General features: G+C 44.7%; 1 protein-coding gene across 6 annotated transcripts in view; it reads left to right on the top strand.

The window, feature by feature from the left end:
• The window catches only part of clcn3 (chloride channel 3), a 64,929-nt gene that overhangs the window by 24,477 nt on the left and 13,873 nt on the right, over positions 1-26,579 (top strand). For 4 of the 6 annotated variants that reach the window (XM_038996126.1, XM_038996121.1, XM_038996123.1 and 1 more), the window contains 4 exons: positions 24,761-24,921; positions 25,493-25,592; positions 25,831-26,018; positions 26,373-26,495. In XM_038996126.1, coding sequence (XP_038852054.1) covers positions 24,775-24,921; positions 25,493-25,592; positions 25,831-26,018; positions 26,373-26,495 — 558 coding nt within the window. In that variant the 5' untranslated portion in view covers positions 24,761-24,774. Of the gene's footprint in view, positions 1-10,792; positions 11,025-24,760; positions 24,922-25,492; positions 25,593-25,830; positions 26,019-26,372; positions 26,496-26,579 lie in introns of those variants that run through there. The other 2 variants (XM_038996127.1, XM_038996122.1) reach the window with 1 other exon arrangement.

The raw sequence follows: 26,579 nt of genomic DNA, 5'->3' as shown, positions 1-26,579 counted from the left end.
ATGTTTTTCAGTATAAAGTACTCTGCAGCCACACACAGATTCCTGTTGAACACTGTCTCTTTAACTACCTTGTTTTCTCAATAACAATTTCGACCCCTTCTCCCTAAATCCTCTAGGTTAGATCAGCTGTGTCGGTGAACCACTCCCGCTTCTGAACTGCCTGACACATAGAGGGCACAGCATGATCAGAGGTGAGAGGTCACTTGGTCGTGTCAACAGGCAGTATTATTAAAGAGATGCTTTACATTGAAATACAGATGGAGATGTAGTTGTCCCAGAGTTAATGATCCAAGGTCAGTTTTGCATTTCACCCAATGATTGTGATGACTGACAGTGTTAGAATTGAAAGAAAACACAAGGCTTAATCATGCTATCTCCATCTGTCTCTCTTCTGCAGGTATGTTTTACTGTGAGAGAGGATGCCAACCCCCAGTCCCGTCATCGCCACCTCACCGACTCTAAGATAACCCTCTGGCCAACTGGGGGCCCAAGAATGGTTAGGAGACACTGTTAGAGACACTGTTATGTAATTGTGATGACCTGAGAGAATATGAAGTTTGGTAGCATATGATTAATGAATTACTGTGCTGTCTTCCCTGCTCCTCCGTTCTTATCTCGTTCCTTTTCTGTCTATTACACTTTTTCTCACGCCTCTCCCCACCTCATCTTTCTTCCTCTATTTTTATAATGCCCACCAGATGTGCATTGAATTACAGATTGAACTTATATTCATAATATTTAATAATATTACGTATTTATAACTTGGATGATGAACTTCTTTCAACTTCTTTCAATAAAGCTATTCATACCTGAATCGCACCTTTATTTGCAAAGGTAGTGTACATGATCAGTGAATATATATATATATATATATATATATATTCATATTCAATGTACAGGATATGTGGGGAACTCATGCTTGGTAATAACTACACTACTGTTCAAAAGTTTGGGGTCACTTAGAAATGTCCTTGTTTTCCATGAAAACATGCATGAAATGAGTTGCAAAATGAATAAGGTTATACATTTTTTTTTTTTAATTGACATAATAATTGTGTCCTTCAAACTTTGCTTTCATCAAATAATCCTTCATTTGCAGCAATTACAGCCTTTGGCATTCTAGTTGTCAATTTGTTGAGGTAATCTGAAGAGATTTCACCCCATGCTTCCTGAAGCACATCCCACAAGTTGGATTGGCTTGATGGGCACTTCTTACGTACCATACGGTGAAGCTGCTCCCACAACAGCTCAATAGGGTTGAGATCCGGTAACTGTGCTGGCCACTCCATTATAGACAGAATACCAGCTGACTGCGTCTTCCCTAAATAGTTCTTGCATAGTTTGGAGCTGTGCTTGGGATTATTGTCCTGTTGTAAGAGTAAATTGGCTCCAATTAAGCGCCTTCCACAGGGTATGTCATGGCGTTGCAAAATAGAGTGATTGCCGTCCTTCTTCAAGATCCCTTTTACCCTGTACAAATCTCCCACTTTACCACCACCAAAGCACCCCCAAACTATCACATTGCCTCCACCATGCTTGACAGATAGCATCAAGCACTCCTCCAGCATCTTTTCATTTTTTCTGCGTCTCATGAATGTTCTTCTTTGTGATCCGAACACCTCAAACTTAGATATGTCTGTCCATAACACTTTTTCCAATCTTCCTCTGTCCAGTGTCTGTGTTCTTTTGCCCATCTTAATAAAAAAAAATGTATTGGCCAGTCTGAGATCTGGCTTTTTCTTTGCAACTCTGCCTAGAATGCCAGCATCTCGGAGTCGCCTCTTCACTGTTGACGTTGAGACTGGCGTTTTGCGGGTACTCTTTAATGAAGCTGCCAGTTGAGGACTTGTGAGGCGTCTGTTTCTCAAACTAGACACTCTAATGTATTTGTCCTCTAGCTCAGTTGTGCACCGGGGCCTCCCACTCATCTTTCTATTTTGGTTAGAGACAGTTGGCGCTGTTCTGTGAAGGGAGTAGTACACAGCGTTGTACGAGATCTTCAGTTTCTTGGCAATTTCTTGCATGGAATAGCCCTCATTTCTCAGAACAAGAATAGACTGACGAGTTTCAGAAGAAAGTTATTTGTTTCTGGCCATTTTGAGCCTGTAATCGAACCCACAAATGCTGACGCTCCAGATACTCGACTAGTCTAAAGAAGGCCAGTTTTAGTGCTTCTTTAATCAGGGCACCAGTTTTCAGCTGTGCTAACATAATTGCAAAAGGGTTCTCTAATGATCAATTAGCCTTTTAAAATGATAAACTTGGATGAGCTAACACAACGTGCCATTGAAACACAGGAGTGATGGTTGCTGATAATGGGCCTCTGTACGCCTATGTAGATATTCCATTAAAAATCAGCCGTTTCCAGCTACAATAGTCATTTATAGCATTAACAATGTCTACACTGTATTTCTGATCAATTTGATGTTATTTTAATGGACAAAAAATGTTGCTTTTCTTTCAAAAACAAGGACACTTCTAAGTGACCCCAAACTTTTGAACAGTAGTGTATGGACTGGCATCCTTGGCATAATCAGGTTATATTATATTCTACTCAACCCATAGGCTTTATTGATGCCATTCAGACTGTCTTGAAGTCGATACAACCGGCTATGATATTTGAGGTTCATAGCTAGGTTCATACACTACGTCCCCACTCTGTGAGCTTGTGTGGCCTACCACTTTATGGCTGAGCCGTAGTTTCTCCTAGACCTTTCCACTTCACAATAACAGCACTTACATTGATCGGGGCAGCTCTAGCAGGGCAGAACTTTGACGAAATGACTTGTTGGAAAGGTGTTATCCTACGACGGTGCCACATTGAAAGTCACTGAGCTCTTCAGTAAGGCCATTCTACTGCCAGTATTTGTCTATGGAGATTGCATGGCTCTGTGCTCGATTTTATACACCTGTCAGCAACCGGTGTGGCTGAAATAGCCGAATCCACTAATTTGAAGGGGTGTCCACGTACTTTTGTATATAAAGTGTATTTACAAACAAATACGTGACTGGCTCAACTGTTCTGGGGAACTACTGTAAGCTTCATAATATAAAATAATGTGATAGGTGAAATGAAGAATGCAATCTTTTTTCTCCTAACGTTTTGCACGAGTTCATTGCAGGTATATACTTAAAAAGTAGCTACAAATATACTTAAATGTTTTGAAAAACTTTAAAGAAATAGTTTCAACGATATTGGCGGTATTGAAAAACCATCACGTTGTCAGGTATCAAGGTAAGACTCAAGTGCAGACTGTGTGAAGTAACAATGTTTATTGTAACAACAGGGGCAGGAAAACGACAGGTCTAGGCAGGCAGGAGTCGATAGTCCAGAGGTGGAGCAAAGGTGCAGGCAGGGTCAGGGGTGCCGGTGATGAGGGCCGGGTCCAAGATGTCTTTAGCGGGAACTCAGCACCTCTCCTGTGGGCCATAGCCCTCCCAGTCAACCAGGTACTGGAAACCCCTGCCCCGTGGTCGAACCCTCAGGAGGCGTCTCACCGTGTACGCTGGCTGGCCATCGATGGCACGGGGGGGGAGGGATGGGCCTAGAAACAGAAGTCAAGGGGCAGTCAGACATGGTTTTGACTCTAGACACAGAATAAGTAGGAAACATACGACGGGTACGGGGCAACAGAGGACAAACAGCAAAGGAGCTAATGATCTTGGAACCGGGGTGAAGGTCTCGGCTTCCGGGTGTGTAGCCGCGGCACAATAGCGGCGTGCCAGCGCCTCAGGCTTGACCTTCTTGGATACCGGTCGGTACTGCGGAAGCGAAGTGGCACGGGCCTTACTGAACCCCTCCCGGTGGTCCTGGTACTCTGCGGAGCTGGCGGAGGGGTCCGGGGCAATTTCCAAGCCCCCAGGAAGACGCCCCGGTGCAGGCAGAGCTGACTTCAGGCAATGAGTGTTGCAGGACAGGCTCCAGGCCACGATGGCACTAGTAGCCCAGTCAATGGAGGGATTGTGTTGCTGGAGCCAAGAGAATCCCAATACCACAGGAACCTGCAGAGATTCAACCAGCAGGAATTGGATCGTCTCACTGTGGTTCCCCGACACTCGTAGGTTGACGGTGGTGGTCTGGTGGGTGAACCAGCATATAGAGCGCCCGTCCAGCGCTCTAACACCCATGGGAATGGAGAGGGGTTGAGTGGGGATGCCCAGCTCGGACACCAGGGTAACTTCCATGAGACTCACTTCGGCCCCCGAGTCGATAAGTACCTGGAGAGACTTGGACTGGTCGCCACACAGCAGGGTGGCATGGAGAGGGGGGCGAGTAAGGGGAGAGGAACAATTATCTTTAAGACCCACCAGTGTACTCACCCCAACGAATGAGCTAGGTCTCTTGATGATATTGTAGACACAAAATGACCGGCAGTACTGCAATACAGACAATTCTGGGTCTCAAGTCTGCGTGCGCGTTCTTCCCGAGCTGCATCGGCTCGGGAAGAGGTGAATCGGCAGTCTCCTGAGGCTCTTGGAGGGACTCGGGTAAGCTTGGATCCTCTCGGGGACGTAGACGCCGGGGACTTCCGGAGTTCATCAGCTGCAAGGTGGGATCCCTGAGTGAGCGATTAGGACCGCAATCGGACCTCTTCTCCCTTCCACGTTCCTGTAGCCGACCATCGATCCGGATGGTTAAAGCGATGAGTGAGTCAAGATCTGTCGGTAGTTCTCGGGCTGCCAGCTCATCCTTTACCTCCTACAATAATCCATGCAGGAATGTGTCAAACATGGTCCCGTGTGGCTCAGTTGGTAGAGCATGGCGCTTGCAACGCCAGGGTTGTGGGTTCGATTCCCACGGGGGGCCAGTACAAAAAAAAAAGTAGGAATGTATGTACTTGTAAGTCGCTCTGGATAAGAGCGTCTGCTAAATGACTTAAATGTAAATGTAAATGTAAACAGCGCTTCCGGGTTCCAGGTATCCTGGGTTCCTGCTAGCGTACGGAACTCCACCGCATAGTCTGCCACACTGAAGGTGTCCTGCCGAAGCTGTAGTAACTTCCGGGCAGCTTCTCTCCCGAACACCGGAGCCTCAAACTTCTCACCTCCGCCACGAATACCTCCAGACTGAGGCAGACGGCGGATTGTTGCTCCCACACTGCTGTGGCCCAGGCGAGTGCCCTCCCGGACATCAGCTTAATAATGTACGCTATCTTCAAGCGGTCCGAGGGGAACGAAGAAGGCTGCAGCTCGAAAACGAGGGAGCACTGGGAGAGAAAGGCCCAGCAGATCCTGGAATCTCCATCGTAGCGCTCAGGGGAGGTAACGGGGGTTCCCGGGAAACCGGGGTGTTGGTGCTGCTACCAGCTGGGTTACAGAGGGGCTGGGAGGTTACCGTCGTGGTAGGCTGCCTAGTAGGCAACCCCCGGAATTGCTCCCGCAATGCCTTCCATCAGACCGCGAAGCAAATCCTTGTGCCTACCAATGGTGGCTCCTTGGGAGGAGATGGCGTTGTGGAGCTGGTCCAAGTCTGCTGGGTTAGTCATGGCCAGTTCGTGCTATCAGGTATCAAGGTAAGACCCAAGTGTAGACTGTGTGATGTAACAATGTTTATTGTAACAACAGGTGCAGGCAAATGACAGGTCAAGGCAGGCAGGGGTCGATAATTCAGAGTAGGAGCAAAGGTACAAGATGGCAGGCAGGCTCAGGGTCAAGGACAGACAGAGTTCAGTAATCCAGAGGTGGAGCAAAGGTACAGGACGGCAGGCAGGCAGGCTCTGTGTCAGGTGGCGGGTACAGGGTCAGGACAGGCAAGGGTCAAAAATCAGGAGGACGAGAAAAGAGAGGCTGGGAAAAGACAGGAGCTGACAGGACAAACGCTGGTAAGCTTGACAAACAAGACGAACTGGCACAGACAGACAGAAAAAACTTGCAATAGGCCATTCCACTGTGGTTCATATACACACGCCTACATGTTAATTAAATAGGAACTGGGCGAAGACATGCCCAGGGGAGTGAAGGGACAAATGCCCATGAACCAGTTTGGCAGCTTGCTGTCCAATCAGCATAAGCCTGGTGACAGTCCAGGAAGTGTAAATACCTGTATCTGTCAGTATCCCTCCCGTTGGATTGACTTTACACTACAGTACACAGTGTTTGCATGTTCGCCTGACTGTCTGTCTGCCTGTCAGTCTGCTTGGTGCTATTTATATGCACTGTGCGTTGGGGCTGGTGGTGTACAGGCAGCTGTGGGAATGTTCTGTAGTGGCACAGAATGGAACTACCTGAACCAGGCTTAGAATAGAGGAATGGGACATATTGGAATATTGGAATTAAAAACTGTGGAATTAAAACATCACTGGTTCTAGTTCTAGATTTGTAGAACCCTGGTGCTATGTTAATTGGGTACTCTGTTGAACAGTCTGCTGGATTTACTTCCACGCTCCAGATGGGTGACATCATCACCTGTGCCATCGTCACCTAGCAACAGGAGCAGTGCTGAAAGCCAGGTAGGGGCTTAGTTGGTTGGTTTGATGGTGCCAACACCAAAGGATACTTAGGGATTTTGGCAATGAGGCCCTTTATCATCTTCCCCAGAGTCAGATGAACTCATGGATACCATTTGTATGTATGCAGTATGAAGGAAGTTGGAGGTAGTTTTGTGAGCCAATGCTAGTTAGCATTAGCGCAATGACTGGAAGTATGGGTATCTGCTAGCATGCTACCACAATGACTTGAAGACTATATGTATCTGCTAGTTTCAGTCATTGCAACAGATACCCATAGTTTTCCAGTCATTGCAGCAGATACCCATAGAATTCCAGTCATTGCAGCAGATACTCATAAGTTTCCAGTCATTGCGCTAATGCTAGTTAGCATCTTCCTTTCAAACTGCACACAGAGACATAAAAATGGTATCCATGAGTTCAACTGACTCTGGGGAAGTAGATGAAGGGCCTCATTGCCAAGAACCCGAAGTATCCCTTTAATAATAACAAGTGGTAGTGTGAATATACATTACATGTGCAGCGCTCTAGTGACTGAATTGATACAGTTGTTGCATTATTGAAGTGTGACAGTTTCACACACGTGTACGCCAGTGGCGGTCAGTGTCATTTATGATGAGGGAGGACGATTTTTTTTCATGAGCATGGCCTTATTTCTATTACAGCATTCACCCAGTTCAATGTAACATTTATGGTTTAGGCTACTACATGATACTTGAATTTTCCCTATACCCATCATGAGGTTGCTTCAAATCAAATCAAATTTGATTTGTCACATGCGCCAAATACAAAAGGTGTAGACCTTACAGTGAAATGCTTACTTACAAGCCCCTAACCAACAATGCAGTTCAAGAAATAGAGTTGAGAAAGTATTTACTAAATAAATTTGTGAAAATGAATATTTAAATCATAAAGTATCAAGAAAATTACATAACAATAACGAAGTCGGAAGTTTACATACACTTAGGTTGGAGTCATTAAAACTCGTTTTTCCAACCACTCCACAAATTTCTTGTTAACAAACTATAGTTTTGGCAAGTCGGTTAGGACATCTACTTTGTGCATGACACAAGTAATTTTTCCAACAATTGTTTACAGACAGATTATTTCACTTATAATTCACTGTATCACAATTCCAGTGGGTCAGAAGTTTACATACACTAAGTTGACTGTGCCTTTAAACAGCTTGGAAATTTTCAGAAAATTATGTTATGGCTTTAGAACCTTCTGATAGGCTAATTTACATAATTCGAGTCAATTGGAGGTGTACCTGTGGATGTATTTCAAGGCCTACCTTCAACTCAGTGCCTCTTTGCTTGACATCATGGGAAAATCAAAAGAAATCAACCACGACCTCAGAAAAAAATGGTTCATCCTTGGGCGCAATTTCCAAATGCCTGAAGGTACCACAATCATCTGTACAAACAATAGTATGCAAGTATAAACACCATGGGACGACGCAGCCGTCATACCGCTCAGGAAGGAGACACGTTCTGTCTCCTAGAGATGAACGTACTTTGGTGCGAGAAGTGCAAATAAATCCCAGAACAATAGCAAAGGACCTTGTGAAGATGCTGGAGGAAACAGGTACAAAAGTATCTATATCCACAGTAAAACGAGTCTTATATCGACATAACCTGAAAGGCCGCTCAGCAAGGAAGAAGCCACTGCTCCAAAACTGCCATAAAAAAGCCAGACTACGGTTTGCAACTGCACATGGGGACAGAGATCGTACTTTTTGGAGAAATGTCATCTGGTCTGATGAAACAAAAATAGAACTGTTTGGCCATAATGACCATCATTTTGTTTGGAGGAAAAATGAGGCTTGCAAGCCGAAGAACACCATCCTAACCGTGAAGCACGGGGTGGCAGCATAATGTTGTGGGGGTGCTTTGCTGCAGGAGGGACTGGTGCACTTCACAAAATAGATGGCTTCCTGAGGAAGGAAAATTATGTGGATATATTGAAGCAACATCTCAAGACATCAGTCAGGAAGTTAAAGCTTGGTCGCAAATGGGTCTTCCAAATGGACAATGACCCCAAGCATACTTCCAAAGTTGTGGCAAAATGGCTTAAGGACAACAAAGTCAAGGTATTGGAGTGGCCATCACAAAGCCTTGACCTCAATCCCATAGAACATCTGTGGGCAGAACTGAAAAAGCGTGTGCGAGCACGGTGGCCTACAAACCTGACTCAGTTACACCAGCTCTGTCAGGAGGAATGGGCCAAAATTCACCCAACTTATTGTGGGAAGCTTGTGGAAGGCTACCCAAGGCTCAATAAACCTAGCCTATTAATGAAAGTTTACAATGTAGGTGCAAACAGGTCAAAATAAAATTTTGAGATAACAGACAGTGACACATGGACAAACAGTGACACATTCAATACCGCCTTGCACACTCTTGCCTGCATCTAGCTTATCTAGGGAATAATCATTAGTCAAACAGTTGCAAACAAGAGTTTCTATTGGACAAATTCAGGTATTTTTATCCCCGTTTGGTTCTGTTTAAGATTTTTTTTTCAACAGAATCGGCGGAATGAATACACCCCTGATCACGCATTAACACAGTTCACTTTCATAGCCACGTTGTATTCCTTCTTTCCTCTATGCACTCTTCTCTTCTCACCCTTTCCCTTTGTTTGTGGATTTCAATGAACAACACATCAGCTGTATGTGACAAGGCAAAAAAACTTTCCAAGCCAAACCATGTCATAACCGCTACACACAGCCTACATCGTTGTCCCCATATTAGCTAAAGTAACTTCCTAGTCAACATAGCTAATAGAACTAATGCGTTAGTTAACCCGCTACAATCATGGAGTAACGTTACAGTGTATAGTCAGTTACACTGGCAGTTACACCAGTGGGCCCTGGGGCAGTAAATTAATAAAACCAACATTTTACCTAGACTTGGAAGAGTTACAGTGTTGTGTTGGATAGTTATAGCCAGCTAGCTAACATAGCATCCCTCTGAGTAACTAAACTAGCCAGCTGCATTTAGCTAGTTATGTAAGTAAGTGAAAGTGAAAAAAATGACAATCTCTCTCGCTTCTCCTTCATTTTTGAAAAACTGTGTTCAACAATTGGCCTTCTCCCTTTGAGTCAACTACTCATCATATTTTATGCACTGCAGTGCTAGCTAGCTGTAGCTTATGCATCCAGTACTAGATTCATTCTCTGATCCTTTGATTGGGTGGACAACATGTTGCAAGAGCTCTGTTGCAAGAGCTCAGCATCCTCTGGAAGTTGCCATAATGAATTGCCATAATTACTGTGTAAGTCTATGGAAGGGTAGAGAACCAAGAGCCTCCTAGGTTTTGTATTTTAGTCAATGTACCAAGAGGACGGAAGCTAGCTGTCCTCCGGCTACACCATGGTGCTACCCTCCAGAGTGCTGTCGAGGCTACTGTAGAATTTCATTGTAAAACAGTGTGTTTTAATCAATTATTTGGTGACGTGAATATATTTAGTATAGTTTTATCTAAAAGGATAACTTTTTCAATGTTTTACCATTTTAATTTTTATGAGGAGCTTCCACATTGCCAAATGTGACAGTGTACTGCTTGCTACATGACACATAGCTATGAACAATCAGATGAAATCTCACAAATGGTTTCATATCCTGTCTGGGAGAGAGAAAGAGAGAGGAAGTGTTTGTGGAAAGGGAAAGAAGAGAGAGTCAGTCTCAGTACTGGTCTCACTGACATGTTTATGGTGGTTGCTAATGCCATGTTCTGGATTTTTCTCTCTCTCCCATGCTGTGGCTTTTGCTTTCACAACATTTGATTTTAGTAGTACTGCAGTGTGGTGTATGTCTGTACAAACGCTGTTCATTTTCATTTGTTGATGATTGTGCACCAACACATATATTAATTAGTTATGCATGGCAAGCAGCAAATTAATAGAGTCATTGACTGTATAGCGTTCAATACAGATCAATATTGGCGTAGCACTACAGTACTGATATGCTACTGTATACCACAGCCTTTTATTCTTCGTTGATGAATAGAGATTAGGCCGAGTGCTAATATTATGCATCAGACCGACCGGCACACCTTTCAACAGGCTCTGCCAGCCTGGCCTGATCGCTCTGCATTCTTACGCATTATCGCTCCTCCCTCTGCCCCCCCCATCCTCCTTATAATAGACGGTTCCATTCCAAAGCTACCTTGCCTGCTCCCCAGCCCAGTCGTCTCCCCTAGCAACCAACCAACCAGGCTTGCAGCTCGTCGTGCGATGACATCACCGGCTCCTTAGCAGTCAGCTGCTGCAGTGGAGAGGGAGGGGAAGAGAGCGAGAAAGAGAGGGAATTAGGGAGGGAGGGAGGAGAAAGACGAAGGGGGGGAGAAAAGACAGCTTGTCTCACACATACACGCACACACAGCAAGTCTCTCCGAGGCTGTTCCCGGATAAGCAGTTCGCCTAGCGACGAGGAGCTAACACGCGGTGAGACAGCTAAATTAGTTTAGCGACCGACTGTCAGTCAACCATGGACGATATCTCAACCGAGGCTGACCCCTATCTACCCTACGACGGGGGAGGGGATACCATCGCCCTGCAGGAGCTGCCTAAAAGAGGTACGCCATGATCCCCCTACCCTCCCCTTCCTTTGAATGGAGTTTGGAGGTTCGGTCTGTTTGTCCATCTGGCTACAGTTACAGTCATGGCGCTGGATAATCTAATGCTGTAGCTCCCTACTGTTGTTCTAATAGACTAAAATGGTGTGGAGTTTATGATTTAGGTCAGACAGGAGGACTGTCATGGTGAACGTGTTATCTAGCTGGCTGCCATTCTGCGACCATTCACCTGCTCGTCGATGATTAACCTTGACACCCACAATCAATGTGTCTCTGTGTGTGTGTCATATCTGCGTGGTGAATTAGCAGGGTGTCTATTCTCCGGGTTTAGCTGAGCTCGTAGAATCAATAAATGGCCGAGGAGGAGCAATGTGTGCCACTGCCTCCATCTTTATTCTCGTAGAATAAGCTGTTAAATGTGTGTGTGTAGGAACACCTCTATAACAGCTTCCAGATGTTACTCAGTGTGGTGCTGATCCATTTAACGTGCAACAGTGTTTCAGTGACAGGGAGGAGGACCTGTTGGATTGAGCTGTAGTGTTCTCTGCCATATCTCACTAGTCAGTACACCTCATTCTGCACTGTCACACACGCACACACACTAACATCTATAAAGCATCTGCTATCCTTCTCATTACCTGTACAAAACCTATACAATTTTCAACAGGATTCAATTATTCAGTGTTATGTGGATATATCCTGGGTCCTTCTTTCACAGTTAGCTAATATGTTGTGTAATCGTCCCCAAGGCCTAAACTATTCATGGCCCCGCACTGAGTAATATGCTTTCCTTTAACATAATCTATCACGTCACATGGTTGACTGATTTGATTCAGCTCAAAAGAGAAGAAAACGACCTAACATCAGTCCTATTCCATCCACGTTTAGTTTGCGGTTGAGCTCCTTCGTGTGTGTACATTTCCCTCTCTTCCTTATCTTTATTTTCTTTCTTCCCGACTGGAGGTTGGAAGTTTGGTTATGTTTGTCCTTCTGGTTACAGTCATGGCGCTGGATAATCTAATGCTGTAGCTCCCTACTGTTGTTCTAATAGACTAAAATGGTGTGGAGCTTATGACTTAGGTCAGACGGGAGGACTGCCATGGTGAATGTGTTATCTAGCTGGCTGCCATTCTGCCACCATTCACCTGCTCGTCGATGATTAACCTTGGCACCCACTATCAGTGTCTCTGTGTGTGTGTCATATCTGCGTGGTGAATTAGCAGGGTGTCTATTCTCCGGGTTTAGCTGAGCTCGTAGAATCAATAAATGGCCGAGGAGGAGCAATGTGTGCCACTGCCTCCATCTTTATTCTCGTAGAATAAGCTGTTAAATGTGTGTGTGTAGGAACACCTCTATAACAGCTTCCAGATGTTACTCAGTGTGGTGCTGATCCATTTAACGTGCAACAGTGTTTCAGTGACAGGGAGGAGGACCTGTTGGATTGAGCTGTAGTGGTCTCTGCCATATCTCACTAGTCAGTACACCTCATTCTGCACTGTCACACACGCATATGCACACACAAACTATAACATCTATAAAGCATCTGCTATCCTCATTACCTGTACGAAACCTTTACATTTTCAACAGGATTCAGTGTTATGCGGATATATCCTGGGTCCTTCTTTCACAGTTAGCTAATATGTTGTGTAATCGTCCCTAAGGCATAAGCTATTCATGGCCCCGCACTGAGTAATATGCTTTCCTTTAACATAACCTACCCACGTCACATGGTTGACTGATTTGATTCAGCTCAAAAGACAAGAAAACGTTCTAACATCAGTCCTATTCCATCCACGTTCAGTTTACGGTTGAGTTCCTTAGGGTGTGTGTGTGTATGTTAGGGTACGTCCCTGTCTGTATATCTGAGATAATGGTGTGTGCGCGTGTGTGTTGGCGTATTCCTCTTGTTTGTTAGATTCCCATGTTAAATGACCAGAGACAAAGGACACTGCCAAAGGATCCCCTCTCTCTCTCCTCTCGTGCTTGCTTGCCCGCTCTCTGCTCTCCTCTCGCTCTCTCTCTCGCCCTCTCTTCTCGTTCTCTCTTCTCGCTCGCCCTCTCTTCTCGCTCTCCTCTCGCGCTCTCTGCTCTCCTCTCGCGCTCTCTGCTCTCCTCTCGCGCTCTCTGCTCTCCTCTCGCGCTCTCTGCTCTCCTCGCGCTCTCTGCTCTCCTCTCGCGCTCTCTGCTCCGCTCCCCTCTCGCGCTCTCTGCTCCCCTCTCGCGCTCTCTGCTCCCCTCTCGCGCTCCGCTCGCTCACCCTCCTCTCGCTCACCCTCTCGCTCTCTCTCTCGCCCTCTCGCTCGCCCTCTCTTCTCGTTCTCTCTTCTCGCTCGCCCTCTCTTCTCGCTATCTTCTCGCTCGCTCTCTTGCTCGCCCTCCTCTCTCATCTTGCTCTCTCTCTCCTCTCGCTCGCTCTCTTCTGTTGTATTGTGTAATCTGTGGTCAGTACATTTAATTAGATAAAAATATGATCATAAAAAATAATGGCTAATAAATTTAAATACAACATGGATGATGGTTACACTATGTATTACTGTCAGTTATATACAATGTAAATACTTCAGGAATTAATGGTCATGGTATGGCAATCATATACATATCTGGTAGTAATATTTACAGTTTCTCCCTCACCCAGAATAATTCCCAGCTTTGTTATTTTTAAATGCACAGAAGTTGGGACTTGATTGAGATAATGTCTTGAAAAAATATAATCTTATTTGGGAATATTTCTCACAGTAGAGGAAAAAGTGCATCTCTGTCTCCACCTCCTGTCGTGCAGTGACCACACAGACGCTCATCTTTGAGTAGCCATCTCTTTTTGTTTCTCCCTTTTTCTATAGCCAATTGGTGATCGCTGAGCCTGTATTTATTCAGGATCTGTCTCTGTTTTGTATCTCTGACAGAATAGAGATCTTCTGCCAATTTGTATTCTCTGTTGAGGGCCAAATAGCAATTTAGTTTATTCCGAGTTTTTGTTAATTTTTATATGAGGATTTATGAGGATTTAATTTCTGTAATAATTTAATTGATTTCCCTGTGTTTGGATAATAAGGTTGTTTCGTGTTTTTAACAGCTGACATAGGGGAATCTTTTCAGGGTTCAGCTCTTGGATTTCCAGTGCTTTGAATTGTAAACGTTTTGGGGCTTAATTTCAAATGGTGCCAAAATGTTTGTCCTTTTCTTTATATTTACAATTAAAGGGAATCGTCCGAGTTCCGCTCTGCATGCATTATTTGGTACATTCTTTTGGATATTTAGGATAATTCTACGGAATTCTGTATATAGATTTTCTATTGGGTTTTTCTCCCAATGCTTATAATCGTAATTATAGGTTGAAACCCAAACCTCGCTTCCATATAGCGGTAAAATTACACTTGAATATTTTGCACCATATTCGGATAAGAATATTTATTTTTGAGAATGTACTTTTTATGGAGTAGTGCATTCACTGCCAGACCAAATCCACCGGAGGCACAATTTTTTTGTTGTTGTCCCGTGTAGTTGTACCACTGGCCATGTTCAACCATGGTATTTCCTCATTTGAAGGAGTGTCTGCTGCTCTGAATCCTTGGCATTTTTTCCCCCTTCATCTCTCTTCTCTCGCTATTCTCGCTCTGCACTCTATATTCTCTCTCTACTCTCACTTTTCTCTCTCTCTCTACTCTCTCACTTTTCTCTCTCCCTCTCAACCTGCCTTTCAGCCACATGAGATTCCCTTAGCAGCACCAGTGTGGTTAGTGTTAGCTTACTGGTCTTCAGCCCCAGTCAGTCCTGTTGCTAAGCTGAAGCGCCTTGATCTGATTTGCAGGACTGCAGTGCTGGAGTAGCCTGATACTGCATTAATGCACAGGAAGCGCCTGTGTGCACTAAGCCCTCGCACTGAATGGTCACACTTTATCGGCATGTAGAACCTGAACACACAAGGTGTGTGCGCATGTGTGTGTGTGTCGTAAACTCGTTGATCCATGTTGTGGTTGAAGCAGTCCCTGCAGGCTTCTGTTTCCACAGTGTCATCATTCAGCTGGATGCTGTGTGTCAGCCTACTGTGTGACAATCTACAGTAAAACCCTCCAAACCATCCACTCCTGCACATAATGAAGCAATTGATCTACATTATGTGTCTGTCTGTGTCTATAATCTGACTATCAAGAGGAGCAACCTGTTATTATGGTCCCAAAGACCAATTCACTGTCTGCCTCTAATTTAGACGTCACCCTCACTACGCACCTACCTGGCTAACCCAGTACCATCTCTACGCACTGTGGCTAGAAACCCCACCTCCACATAGAGTCCAGTCATCATTTCTGACTCATCATCAAATCAAATTGTATTAGTCACATGCGCCGAATACAACAGGTGTAGACCTTACAGTGAAATGCTTACTTAGGAGCCCCTAACCGACAGTGCAGTCTCAACAAATACGGAGAAGAATAAGAGAAAAGTAACAAGTAATTAAAGAGGAGCAGTAAAAAATAACAATATATACAGGGGGGGGGGGGGGTGCCAGTACAGAGTCAATGTGCGGGGGCACCGGTTAGTTGAGGTAGTATGTACATGTAGGTAGAGTTAATGAAAGTGACTATGCATAGATGATAACAGAGAGTGGCAGAGGGGAGGGGGGGGGGGGCAGCAATGTGAATAGTCTGGGTAGCCATTTGACTAGATGTTCAGGAGTTTTATGGCTTGGGGGTAGAAGCTGTTTGGAAGCCTCTTGGCAAGCGGTACCGGAGCGCCAAGTCTATGTCCATGTGGTAGCAGAGAGAACAGTCTATGACTAGGGTGACTGGAGTCTTTGACAATTTTCAGGGCCTTCCTCTGACACCGCCTGGTATAGAGGTCCTGGATGGCAGGAAGCTTGGCGCCAGTGATGTACTTACTGGGCCGTTCGCACTACCCTCTGTAGTGCCTTGCGGTCGGAGGCCGAGCAGTTGCCATACCAGGCAGTGATGCAACCAGTCAGGATGCTCTCGATGGTGCAGCTGTAGAACCTTTTTGAGGATCTGAGGACACATGCCAAATATTTTCAGTCTCCTGAGGGGGAATAGGTTTTGTCGTGCCCGCTTCATGACTGTCATGGTGTGCTTGGACCATGTTAGTTTGTTGGTGATGTGAACACCAAGGAACTTGAAGTTCTCAACCTGCTCCACTGCAGCCCCGTCGATAAGAATGGGGGCGTGCTCGGTCCTCTCCTCCTCCTTCCCCGGTTCCCCCTCCTCCGCCGCCTCCTCCTCTCCCCCTGCCAGTACAGACTGTGGGTCACTCACAAATCAGGTTGGTTGGAAGGTGACAATATCGAACTGGCTGACTGCTTCTGGCTGGGTGAGACTGTGGATGTGTCCCAAATGGCACCCTATTCCCTACAACAGTGCACTACATTTGACCAGAGCCCTGTCAAAAATACTACAGTATATAGGGAAGTAGGGTGCCATTTGGGACTCAGGCTGCGTTTTTAGCTGACTCTACAAGAACAAATGATTTCCCGTTGGTCTTCCTCATGAAGGGAAACACTGCCAGATGAAAGCCATTCACCTACTGTAGTTCTCCCTGCTCAATGGGAGCTTGCCTAGGCCTACTTCTCTCCTGCACGTATAGGTCTACATCAAAGGACTTGATATAGCCCAATGCTTTCATATTTCAAAGGCTTGGCTAGGGCTTTTTGAAACAAGGCTTTAAAGCATGGAACCCACCGAGAATCTCAACGCTGATAGTCTGCCGATATGTACTTACCACAGTGGGGAGGCCGTTCCTTCTCTTGCTTGAACAAAAGCGGTACCTGCTGCGTGCTGACCAGGTAGTGACGAACCTACCGATTTGTACTTGTGGAATTGCAATGCCTATCAGTGGCCAACATCTTGACTTTGAGCCAATCAGCGAGCAGGAACCAACACACTTTTGTTGTTGAAAAGAGGGCATTTTCTCTGTACAAGTCAGTCACACTTCATATGCAATGTAAGCTATGCAACGTTAGCTAGCTACTTGCACAGACGCAATGCACACAACAGTAAATGCTTCCTCCAAGCTAGCTAACAACTAATTAAATCACAATGAATTAGCTAGTGTCCATGAAACAGCTGCCTATATTAGCTACTGAGTTAGTGCAGTGACCAAGATAGCCATGTTGTGCTAGCTAGGTAATGTGCTAACATTAGCTAAATAGCTAAACATTTGGCTATGGGCTGTCACTGGCCGTATGGGATTATGGAGAATTAATTAAATAGTTTCTTCTAGGCTTGAGCGGTATCCAGGTTTTCATATTGTCATATCGTACTTATTCTCTTACTGGGATTTACGGTATTACCGGTATAGCACACAAGTTGGCTTTAAATATGAAGAGAAAAGCCCATTGGGCCTCTATTACCAGAATGCTAACAAACTACTAGTGAAATCACATAGACGCTGTTAACTAAATGCTAACGAGTGAAAACTAAACTCATTTCAAGACAGGCAAATCCAGCTCATAAAGTTAAACAAGCATAGCTAGCAGTTACCGAATGTAATTTTCAGTGAGTGTGAACATTTACAAGCGAAAGTGAACAAGAGAAATTGTGCAAATGAACAAAGTTGTGAAGCATGTTCTTCTGAAGGAAGAGCAGCATGTGTACACAAATCGATTCTGGATAAAAAACTTAACTGACTTGCCTAGTTAAATAAAACATTTTTTTTGGAGAAGAACGGAGGAGGGGAAAAAACACTAGTAGGAAGCACAGGGGAAAAAATGGCAGCGGTACAGAACTCATCCAGAGCTCTTTGACTTCTGGCAGAAAGACATTATAAGATACACTACATAACCAAGAGTATGTGGACACCTGCTCGTCGAACATCTCATTCCAAAATCATGAGCATTAATATGGAGTTGGTCCCCCTTTGCTTCTATAACAGCCTCCACTCTTCTGGGATGATGTTGGAACATTGCTGCAGGGACTTGCTTCCATTCAGCCACGAGAGCATTAGTGAGGTCGGGCACTGATGTTGGGCGATTAGGCCCGGCTCGCAGTCGGCATTCCGATTCATCCCAATGGTGTTTGATGGGGTTGAGGTCAGGGCTCTGTGCAGGCCAGTTAAGTTCTTCCACACCGATCTCGACAAACCATTTCTGTATGGACCTCGCTTTATGCACGGGCGTATTGTCATGCTGAAACAGGAAAGGGCCTTCCCCAAACTGTTGCCACAAAGTTGGAAGAACAGAATTGTCTAGAATGTCATTGTATGCTGTAGCATTACGATTTCCCTTCACTGGAACTAAGGGGCCTAGCCCGAACTATGAATAACAGCCCCAGACCATTAGTCCTCCTCCACCAAACTTTACAGTTGGTGCTATGCATTTGGGCAGGTAGCGTTCTCCTGGCATCTGCCAACCCCAGATTCGTCCATCGGACTGCCAGATGGTGAAGCATGACTCATCACTACAGAAATGCGTTTCCACTGCTCCAGAGTCCAATGGCGGTGAGCTTTCCACCACTCCAGCCAACGCTTGGCATTGTGCATGGTGATCTTCGGCTTGTGTGCGGCTGCTTGGCGGCTGCTTGGCCTCCCGACTAACAGTTCTTGTGCTGGCGTTGCTTCCAGAGGCAGTTTGGAACTTGGTAGTGAGTGATGCAAAGGTGGCATCCTATGACGGTACCACGTTGAAAGTGACTGAGCTCTTCAGTATGGCCATTCTACTGCCAATGTCTATGGAGATTGCATGGCTCTGTGCTTGATTTTATACACCTGTCAGCAATGGGTGTGGCTGAAATAGTAAAATCCACTAATTTGAAGGCATGTCCACATACTTTTGCCTATACATAGTGTATCTGATGGCAAACATTTAGTAATGAATTTCATAAAGTGTCACTTAACCTCATGTGCGTCGCACAACAGAGACTTGTCGATTAGATATAGATCGCTATGGACTCATCAGCTCGCTTTCTCCCTTTGTGCTATTTGCAAACAAACACATGACTGGCTCAACTGTTCTGGGGAACTATGGTAAGCTTAATATTTGAAAATAATGTGACAGGTGAAATGAAAAACGCAATCTGCTTTATCTCCTAAGGTGTTGCACAAGTTGACTGCAGGTAATAACTCAAAGTAGACACAAATATTCAAGTGTATTGAAAAAAATTCAAAGAAATAGCTTTGACAGTATTGAAAACCCATCCTGTGGCTTTTTCCAAATACCCCGGTATACGGTATTCCGCTTAAGCCTAGTTTCTTCACCCTGCTTGGTAGTTATCTAGCTGTGACCATCTGGTTAGTATCGACAAGGGCTTTCTACAAAATAACAACATTAGCTTGGAATCTAAACCCTAAGAAATATGCACTGATATGCATTGCCAAACAACGCTACTGCCACCTTCTGGTTTGGAGTATTCTAACAAGGCTGAGTGGCTGATGACTTCCAAGGTCTTTTCTGTGTGAACACAAAAGAGAGTGACTGCCGACACTCTATTCAGAGGTGCTAAGTACTATCGGCAGGCAAACATTTGACAATCCTACCGGTGTCTGAGTTTTAACCGGTAAGGAGGTGTCTAAGATTCCTCAACTTTTTCTACCCCTGTGTAGTGAAAATAAAAATTGGTTAGGCTTATGTCTATATGTACAGTTGAAGTCAGAAGTTTACATACACCTTAGCCAAATACATTAAAACTCAGTTTTTCACAATTCCTGACATTTAATCCGAGTAAAATTCCATGTCTTAGGTCAGTTAGGATCACCGCTTTATTTTAAGAATGTGAAATGTCAGAATAATAGTAGAAAGTGATTTATTTCAGCTTTTATTTCTTTCATCACATTCCGAGTGGGTCAGAAGTATATTATACACTCAATTAGTATTTGGTAGCATTGCATTTAAATTGTTTAACTTGGGTCAAACATTTCAGGTAGCCTTCCACAAGCTTCCCACAATAAGTTGGGTGAATTTTGGCCCATTCCTCCTGACAGAGCGAGTGTAACTGAGTCAGGTTTGTAGGCCTCCTTGCTCGCACACGCTTTTTCAGTTCTGCCCACAAATTTTCTACAGGATTGAGGTCAGGGCTTTGTGATGGCCACTCCACTACCTTGACTTTGTTGTCCTTAAGCCATTTTGCCACAACTTTGGAAGTATGCTTGGGGTCATTGTCCATTTGGAAGACCCATTTGCGACCAAGCTTTAACTTCCTGACTGATGTCTTGAGATGTTGCTTCAATATATCCACATAATTTTCCTCCCTCACGATGCCATCTATTTTGTGACGTGCACCAGTCTCTCCTGCAGCAAAGCACCCCCACAACATGATGCTTCCACCCCCGTGCTTCACGGTTGGGATGGTGTTCTTCGGCTTGCAAGCTTCCCCCTTTTTCCTTCAAACATAACGATGGTCATTATGACCAAACAGTTCTATTTTTGTTACCTCAGACCAGAGGACATTTCTCCAAAAACTCCAATCTTTGTCCCCATGTGCAGTTGCAAACCGTAGTCTGGCTTTTTTATGGCGGTTTTGGAGCAGTGGCTTCTTTCTTGCTGAGCAGCCTTTCAGGTTATGTCAATATAGGACTCGTTTTACAGTGTATATAGATACTTTTGTACCTGTTTCCTCCAGCATCTTCACAAGGTCCTTTGCTGTTGTTCTGGGATTGATTTGCACTTTTCGCACCAAAGTACGTTCATCTCTAGGAGACAGAACGCGTCTCCTTCCTGAGCGGTATGGCGGCTGTATGGTCCCATGGTGTTTATACTTGCGTACTATTGTTTGTACAGATGAACATGGTACCTTCAGTCATTTGGAAATTGCTCCCAAGGATGAACCAGACTTGTGGAGGTCTACCATTTTTTTCTGAGGTCTTGGCTGATTTCTTTTGATTTTCCCATGATGTCAAGCAAAGAGGCACTGAGTTTGAAGGTAGGCCTTGAAATACATCCACAGGCACACCTCGAATTGACTCAAATGATGTCAATTAGTCTATCAGAAGCTTCTAAAGCCATGACATCATTTTCTGGAATTTTCCAAGCTGTTTAAAGGCACAGTCAACTTAGTGTATGTAAACTTCTGACCCACTGGAATTGTGATACAGTGAAATAATCTGTCTGTAAACAATTGTTGGGAAAATAACTTGTGGAGTGGTTGAAAAACGAGTTTTAATGACTACAACCTAAGTGTATGTAAACTTCCGACTTCAACTGTATGTTACCTGCTAGCCTATTTGTTCACTTGTTTGCTCATTCCTGTGTCCTCCCTTCCCCCTAGAGCCACATCAGATGTGACTAATCATTCCCCAGTGTTTGAGCTTTGATCACGTTCCCACTTCCCACAGATCACACCAGGTAAAATCAGTCCCAGGTTTCTGGTATTTCATGTTAGCTTAGCAGTTACACCTTGTCTCCTAGCATTTGTAATGATATCCTTAGGTGGCGTAGCAGTTAGCACCAACTGGCTCTCCTAGGTATTGTTATAGGCTAACCCTAGGCTTCATTAAAAACAGCTTTTTTGCACTCACTTGATGTCATTCTGCCAACTCTGCCAAGCCACACACTGTTAGCCCCTGGATAACACGGTCATAACATGGTTGTGTTAAACAGTCCTTGTGGGTAGATGCCATCCTCACTAACAAACCCCAGCACGATATCACACGTTGCTGGCAAGTTCAGCAAATACACACAAGCGGTGTGTCCCTGACAGCATGCCAAATGGAGAACGGTTATGATGGTCACCAAACCATGGATCATCATCATAACTGAACTAGCTTAGCATCTACCTTCTGCTGATTTTTATTTATTTTTTCTCTTCAGCTAAATATGGTTATGTATTTACCTGCTGTGGGGCGGCATGTAGCCTAGTGGTTAGAGCGTTGGGCCAGTAACCGAAAGGTTGCTAGATCGAATCCCTGAGCTGACAAGGTAAAAATCTGTCGTTTTGCCCCTGAACAAGGCAGTTAACCCACTGTTCCTAGGACGTCATTGTAAATAAGAATTTGTTCTTAACTGACTTGCCTAGTTAAATAAAGGTTAAATAAAAAATGTAAAATGTTAGTTTTGTCATCTATGTACTAGTACTTTCTATTGGACAATGGACATTCTGCTACACTATAAGCCAGGGGTGGGCAACTTTGATGGGGGTGGGGGCCACAAAAAAATCTGAACTCATCATGATTGGCTGCTGTGGCTCTCTGGTTACATCCATAACCACACTTGAAGTCAGAGCCGTCCCTAGGTTTTTTGGTGTCCCTGAGTGACATTTTGTTGCCCCCCCCCCCACCTTGCGATCAAAACATTTTAGCGGCCTACGTCTTGACAGTGGAGAGAAAACATTGACGGTTTATATTTAATTTCCTGCAATTTTAAACATTTTGACATGGGGCGTAGAGAAAATGTTGCCGTTTTTAAAGCGGAGAGAAGATTATTCAATTGTATAACTAATTTCCTGTAATTCTACACATTTTGCCATAGGTTGGAGAGAAACGTTTGCATTTGTCTTTCTCAGGCAAAATATCGCCCTGGAAAAATGCACAATACACTGTACTATGTATTAGTGAGCAGAATAGAAGAATTTGCACAACAAAGAATGGCTCTAATTTCATGCATGCCCGCCAATTATTTACCACATACTTGAGGAGACAAAAGCATTCTTTTTTACTTTGTTTTTGGACACAATAGTGACTTTGTTCTTTCTTGGATGAATTCCCACACTCTTGTACAGTTGTCAGAGTTTCATTACATGAGATTTCCCTCTCTTTTTTTTTTTGTTGGCAGAGTTGTGTGGAAAGACTACATGAATGTAGACCTGTCTCTGTGTAATTCCTATCATTCTGAGAATACTGTGGAACAATGTTAGATAGAACACGTACTTTTTAAAGACACATCTTCATGACGACTGTGAGCTGTTTTTCAGTGCTACGTCTTTGACTATGTATTCTAACTGTGTCATTGTTTATTTCCCTCACATCACATCCACAGCAGAGATGACCTTTTTCAAAATGGCGGTTGGCTGCCCATTTGAGTTAGTGCTGTAGCGGATGAATGGAGATGGAGCAGAGGTGACCTAAGGGCTCTTCTCTATCTCTGCTTCTGTCTGTCTGTGACGTGTGCGCGAGTCAGCCAGCTAGTAGAAGCTATTTAACTGTCCCTTTTAGATGCTGTGCGGCACTGCTTCTAACCAGCACAGCCTGACCTGACTGGATTTCGGACATCCGGCATTAGCAATGATCATCGGGCAATGATCGTTCTTGATTATCGTTACGATCTGAATGAATTAATGTAATCATGAAATGTGATTAAAAAATGTTTTTAAATTATTTTATTTTTTACATACAACCGTTTTTTCCCCCTCTATCAGTCATCTTTGGCAGTTGAAACATAGTTTGCCTATTTTTGTATTCGAATGCAATATTGCTACGTGTTCTGTGCTTTTGCAAAGATCAACTGATCACGCTTAAAGGATGACCAAAGTTGTGTGGTCCAATCCCTTATTTTGGTGAACTGGAAATCTGTTAAACATTTACTGAAAGAGCACAGTTGGCGGCAGGCTATACTGTGTTATACTCTAGGTGTGGCGTAGCCTACTTTATGCACAGAGTCTGACGTCTATCCGCGTAGGACCTGCATCCTGTAATGCCTACATCCAAGACACACAAAAATGGCAGACTGGTGCACTGCAGTCCGTGTTGTAATCCTTGGCCAGCGTTCACTTCAGTCACACTACTACTGTGCCTCCGTTTCCCCTGTCACATTCTTACCACGACACAACTTGTACACAGAACCATGTGACCATAGGAAGACCCTCATGTCCTTGTGCCTATTTTTAATGGGGAACCGTTATCAGAGATTGTGAAACAAGTTTCGAGGAAGAAAACCTCACAGACTTGGAAGTAAACATTCCTCCTTCACAGTTTAAACCAGAACGGCCCTTTTGGAAGGACAACTTTAGAACCTGAATGAACTACTGTTTTGAGTCTTAACCTCCATGACCAGTGAGTGATTAGTTGAAAGGAAATCAAGAGACCTGGATAAGCCTCAGTTTCTACCCTCTGTGTTCAATCTGCCATCAAGTCTGCAACTGCACCTCCATTTGGCTCCAGAGTGCCTGGGGGTGAGGGAGTATCTGATTAGGATATCTGATTATAACGGGAGGTGTGTGTACAGCAGTTAGTCTCTCTCCACCATGTCTGCTCGGGTTTTGAGATGCAGCCGCCAACAGATGGATGGACGGGGTTTCCCCCCAATGTTCATTCTCATTAGTTTTCATAAGCCAGCGACATGTGCCGTGCTTTGCAGTGTGTTCCTAATGGTTCAGATAATGGAGCAGATATTTAGTGCTTCCAGGCTGAAGCACACAGTGTTAAAAAAAATTAAGATGGAACTGGGGTTTGGCATAATTTGATTTAAGGGATGACTATCATGTGAGAAGAAAGGAGAAAGACTACAACGCAACACACTGTTCAGTCCTCTGCTGGTAGGTTTCTATGTACAGTAGCAGTGTTTTGACTGCTGTTGGTCTTCGGCGGGGGGCGGGGGAATCATCTCCCTTGTCTGATGTGACTGTATTAGTCAAAGATTGGGAGGTTTTCTCTGCCGCTGTCACTGTTCCCTCTTTTCACCTGGGTTTCTCAGTGCAGACTGACCGGGAAGATTGTTACATCACGGTCTGACTCCGATGGCTTATTCGTAGCAGCGTTTGTCCCATCCAGACTCCTAGCGATCTGTCAGCGAGCTAGTAGTCCACCGTTTGCTAGTCTTTCGCAAGAACTTTCTCACCGACTTGCGCTCGCTCTCTCTCCTGTAGGATCTAACTACGTCATGTCTAACGGGGGCGGGGTGATGAGTAGCACCACCCACCTGCTGGACTTCCTGGAGGAGCCCATCCCGGGGGTCGGCACCTATGATGACTTCCACACCATCGACTGGGTCCGGGAGAAGTGCAAGGACCGGGAACGCCACCGCAAGGTGAGGACAACATTTACATTTAAGAAACTAGGCTGCTTTAAGAAAAGAAAGGCTGCAGAACCTGTGGCTCTGATGCAATGCATTTTATAGATGGATAACATTTTAGTCATTTAGCATAACAGTGTATTCAACTATGGTAGGTAAAACAACCACAAGGGTGTCCCCCAGGGCTCTGTGTTGGGCCCCTTAAATGGTGCCCTAGCCTAGACAGAAGTGTCCCCTACTTTCTCTGTGGTGGCTTTGTGTGCATGGCTTATAAACACCACAAGGAAACCATTTCCTCTTTTGCTATATCTGAGTGGTTCCTAGAAATTTCGCATCCTCATTCATTTGAATTTTGTCTGGATGTTTTTAGATTTTTAATTGTTAGATTTTTTTTTTTACACCTGCCAAACAGTAATAGTTGCTGTCAATATGACACACTGCAGTAGCAGCACAAGGTTATGGGTAGTTAGGCCACTCATTATGAGTGGTAATAAATTATCAATATTTTGATTAATAGTTCACCCCCTTTTTAGAGTAACTGTGTGTGTGTGTGTGTGTGTGTGTGTGTGTGTGTGTGTGCTCGCAGATCAATGCTAAGAAGAAGGAATCAGCTTGGGAGTTTACCAAGAGCCTGTATGATGCCTGGTCTGGGTGGCTGGTGGTGACGCTGACAGGGCTGGCCTCAGGTAACACACACACACACACAGTCACCTGAGCTCACCTGTACTAATAGCCAGTTATGGGTAATTACAGTAAATGTAGGCTCATCATTGACAACATGTATGTTTTTCGTCTTGCTTTTGATGAAAGTCAACGTGGCACAGGCCTAAACTATCGTTTCCTTCTCTTCCCTGTCCTCTTCTTCATCCACTCTTCCTCCCCTTCTTCATCCTCTCTTCCTCCCCTTCCTCTTTGTCCAATCAGGTGCTCTGGCTGGTCTAATCGACATCGCTGCTGATTGGCTGAACGACATCAAGGAGGGTGTGTGTCTGAATGCCATGTGGTTCAACCACGAGCAGTGCTGCTGGGGCTCCAACGAGACCACGTTCGCTGAGAGGGACAAGTGTCCTCAGTGGAAGAGCTGGGCGGGGCTCATCCTGGGCCAGGAAGAGGTGAGAAGGATTTCATTGACGTAGGTGTTACAGGTTTCAAATAGCTGTTATAAGCACCTTATGTGCTGTAATATAGCAACTTATCGGTGTTATAAGCTAGCGGCTTCCAGTGTAGAGAGGGACAAGTCAGGCAGAGGTGGGAGAGGTATAAAGTGTGTCTTCACCACTGTTTAGACGGACTCCATGTTGTTATAGATGACACCAGGAGTTGATTTGGTCGTTCTATATGTGTCCTCCTGATGCAGACACATTTATGAATCTAATCTCAGAACAAATGTCCTTATACCTTTGTGTCAGTGTATTGACAGTTAATAATATGCTCCTCCTCTTCCTCCTCCTCCTCCTCCGTCCCAGGGCCCTGGTTCCTACATCATGAACTACTTCATGTACATCTACTGGGCTTTGTCCTTCGCCTTCCTGGCCGTGTTACTGGTCAAGGTGTTCGCCCCTTACGCCTGTGGCTCCGGTATACCTGAGGTGAAGTCGTACACACACACACACACACATGGATGCACACACACACACACACACACACACACACACACACACACACACACACAC

The sequence above is a fragment of the Salvelinus namaycush genome, chromosome 6 (genome assembly GCF_016432855.1).
Source record: "Salvelinus namaycush isolate Seneca chromosome 6, SaNama_1.0, whole genome shotgun sequence".
NCBI classification, from domain to species: domain Eukaryota; kingdom Metazoa; phylum Chordata; class Actinopteri; order Salmoniformes; family Salmonidae; genus Salvelinus; species Salvelinus namaycush.
Note: the sequence above shows the minus strand (reverse complement) of the source record. Positions and strands in the feature narration are given on the sequence as shown.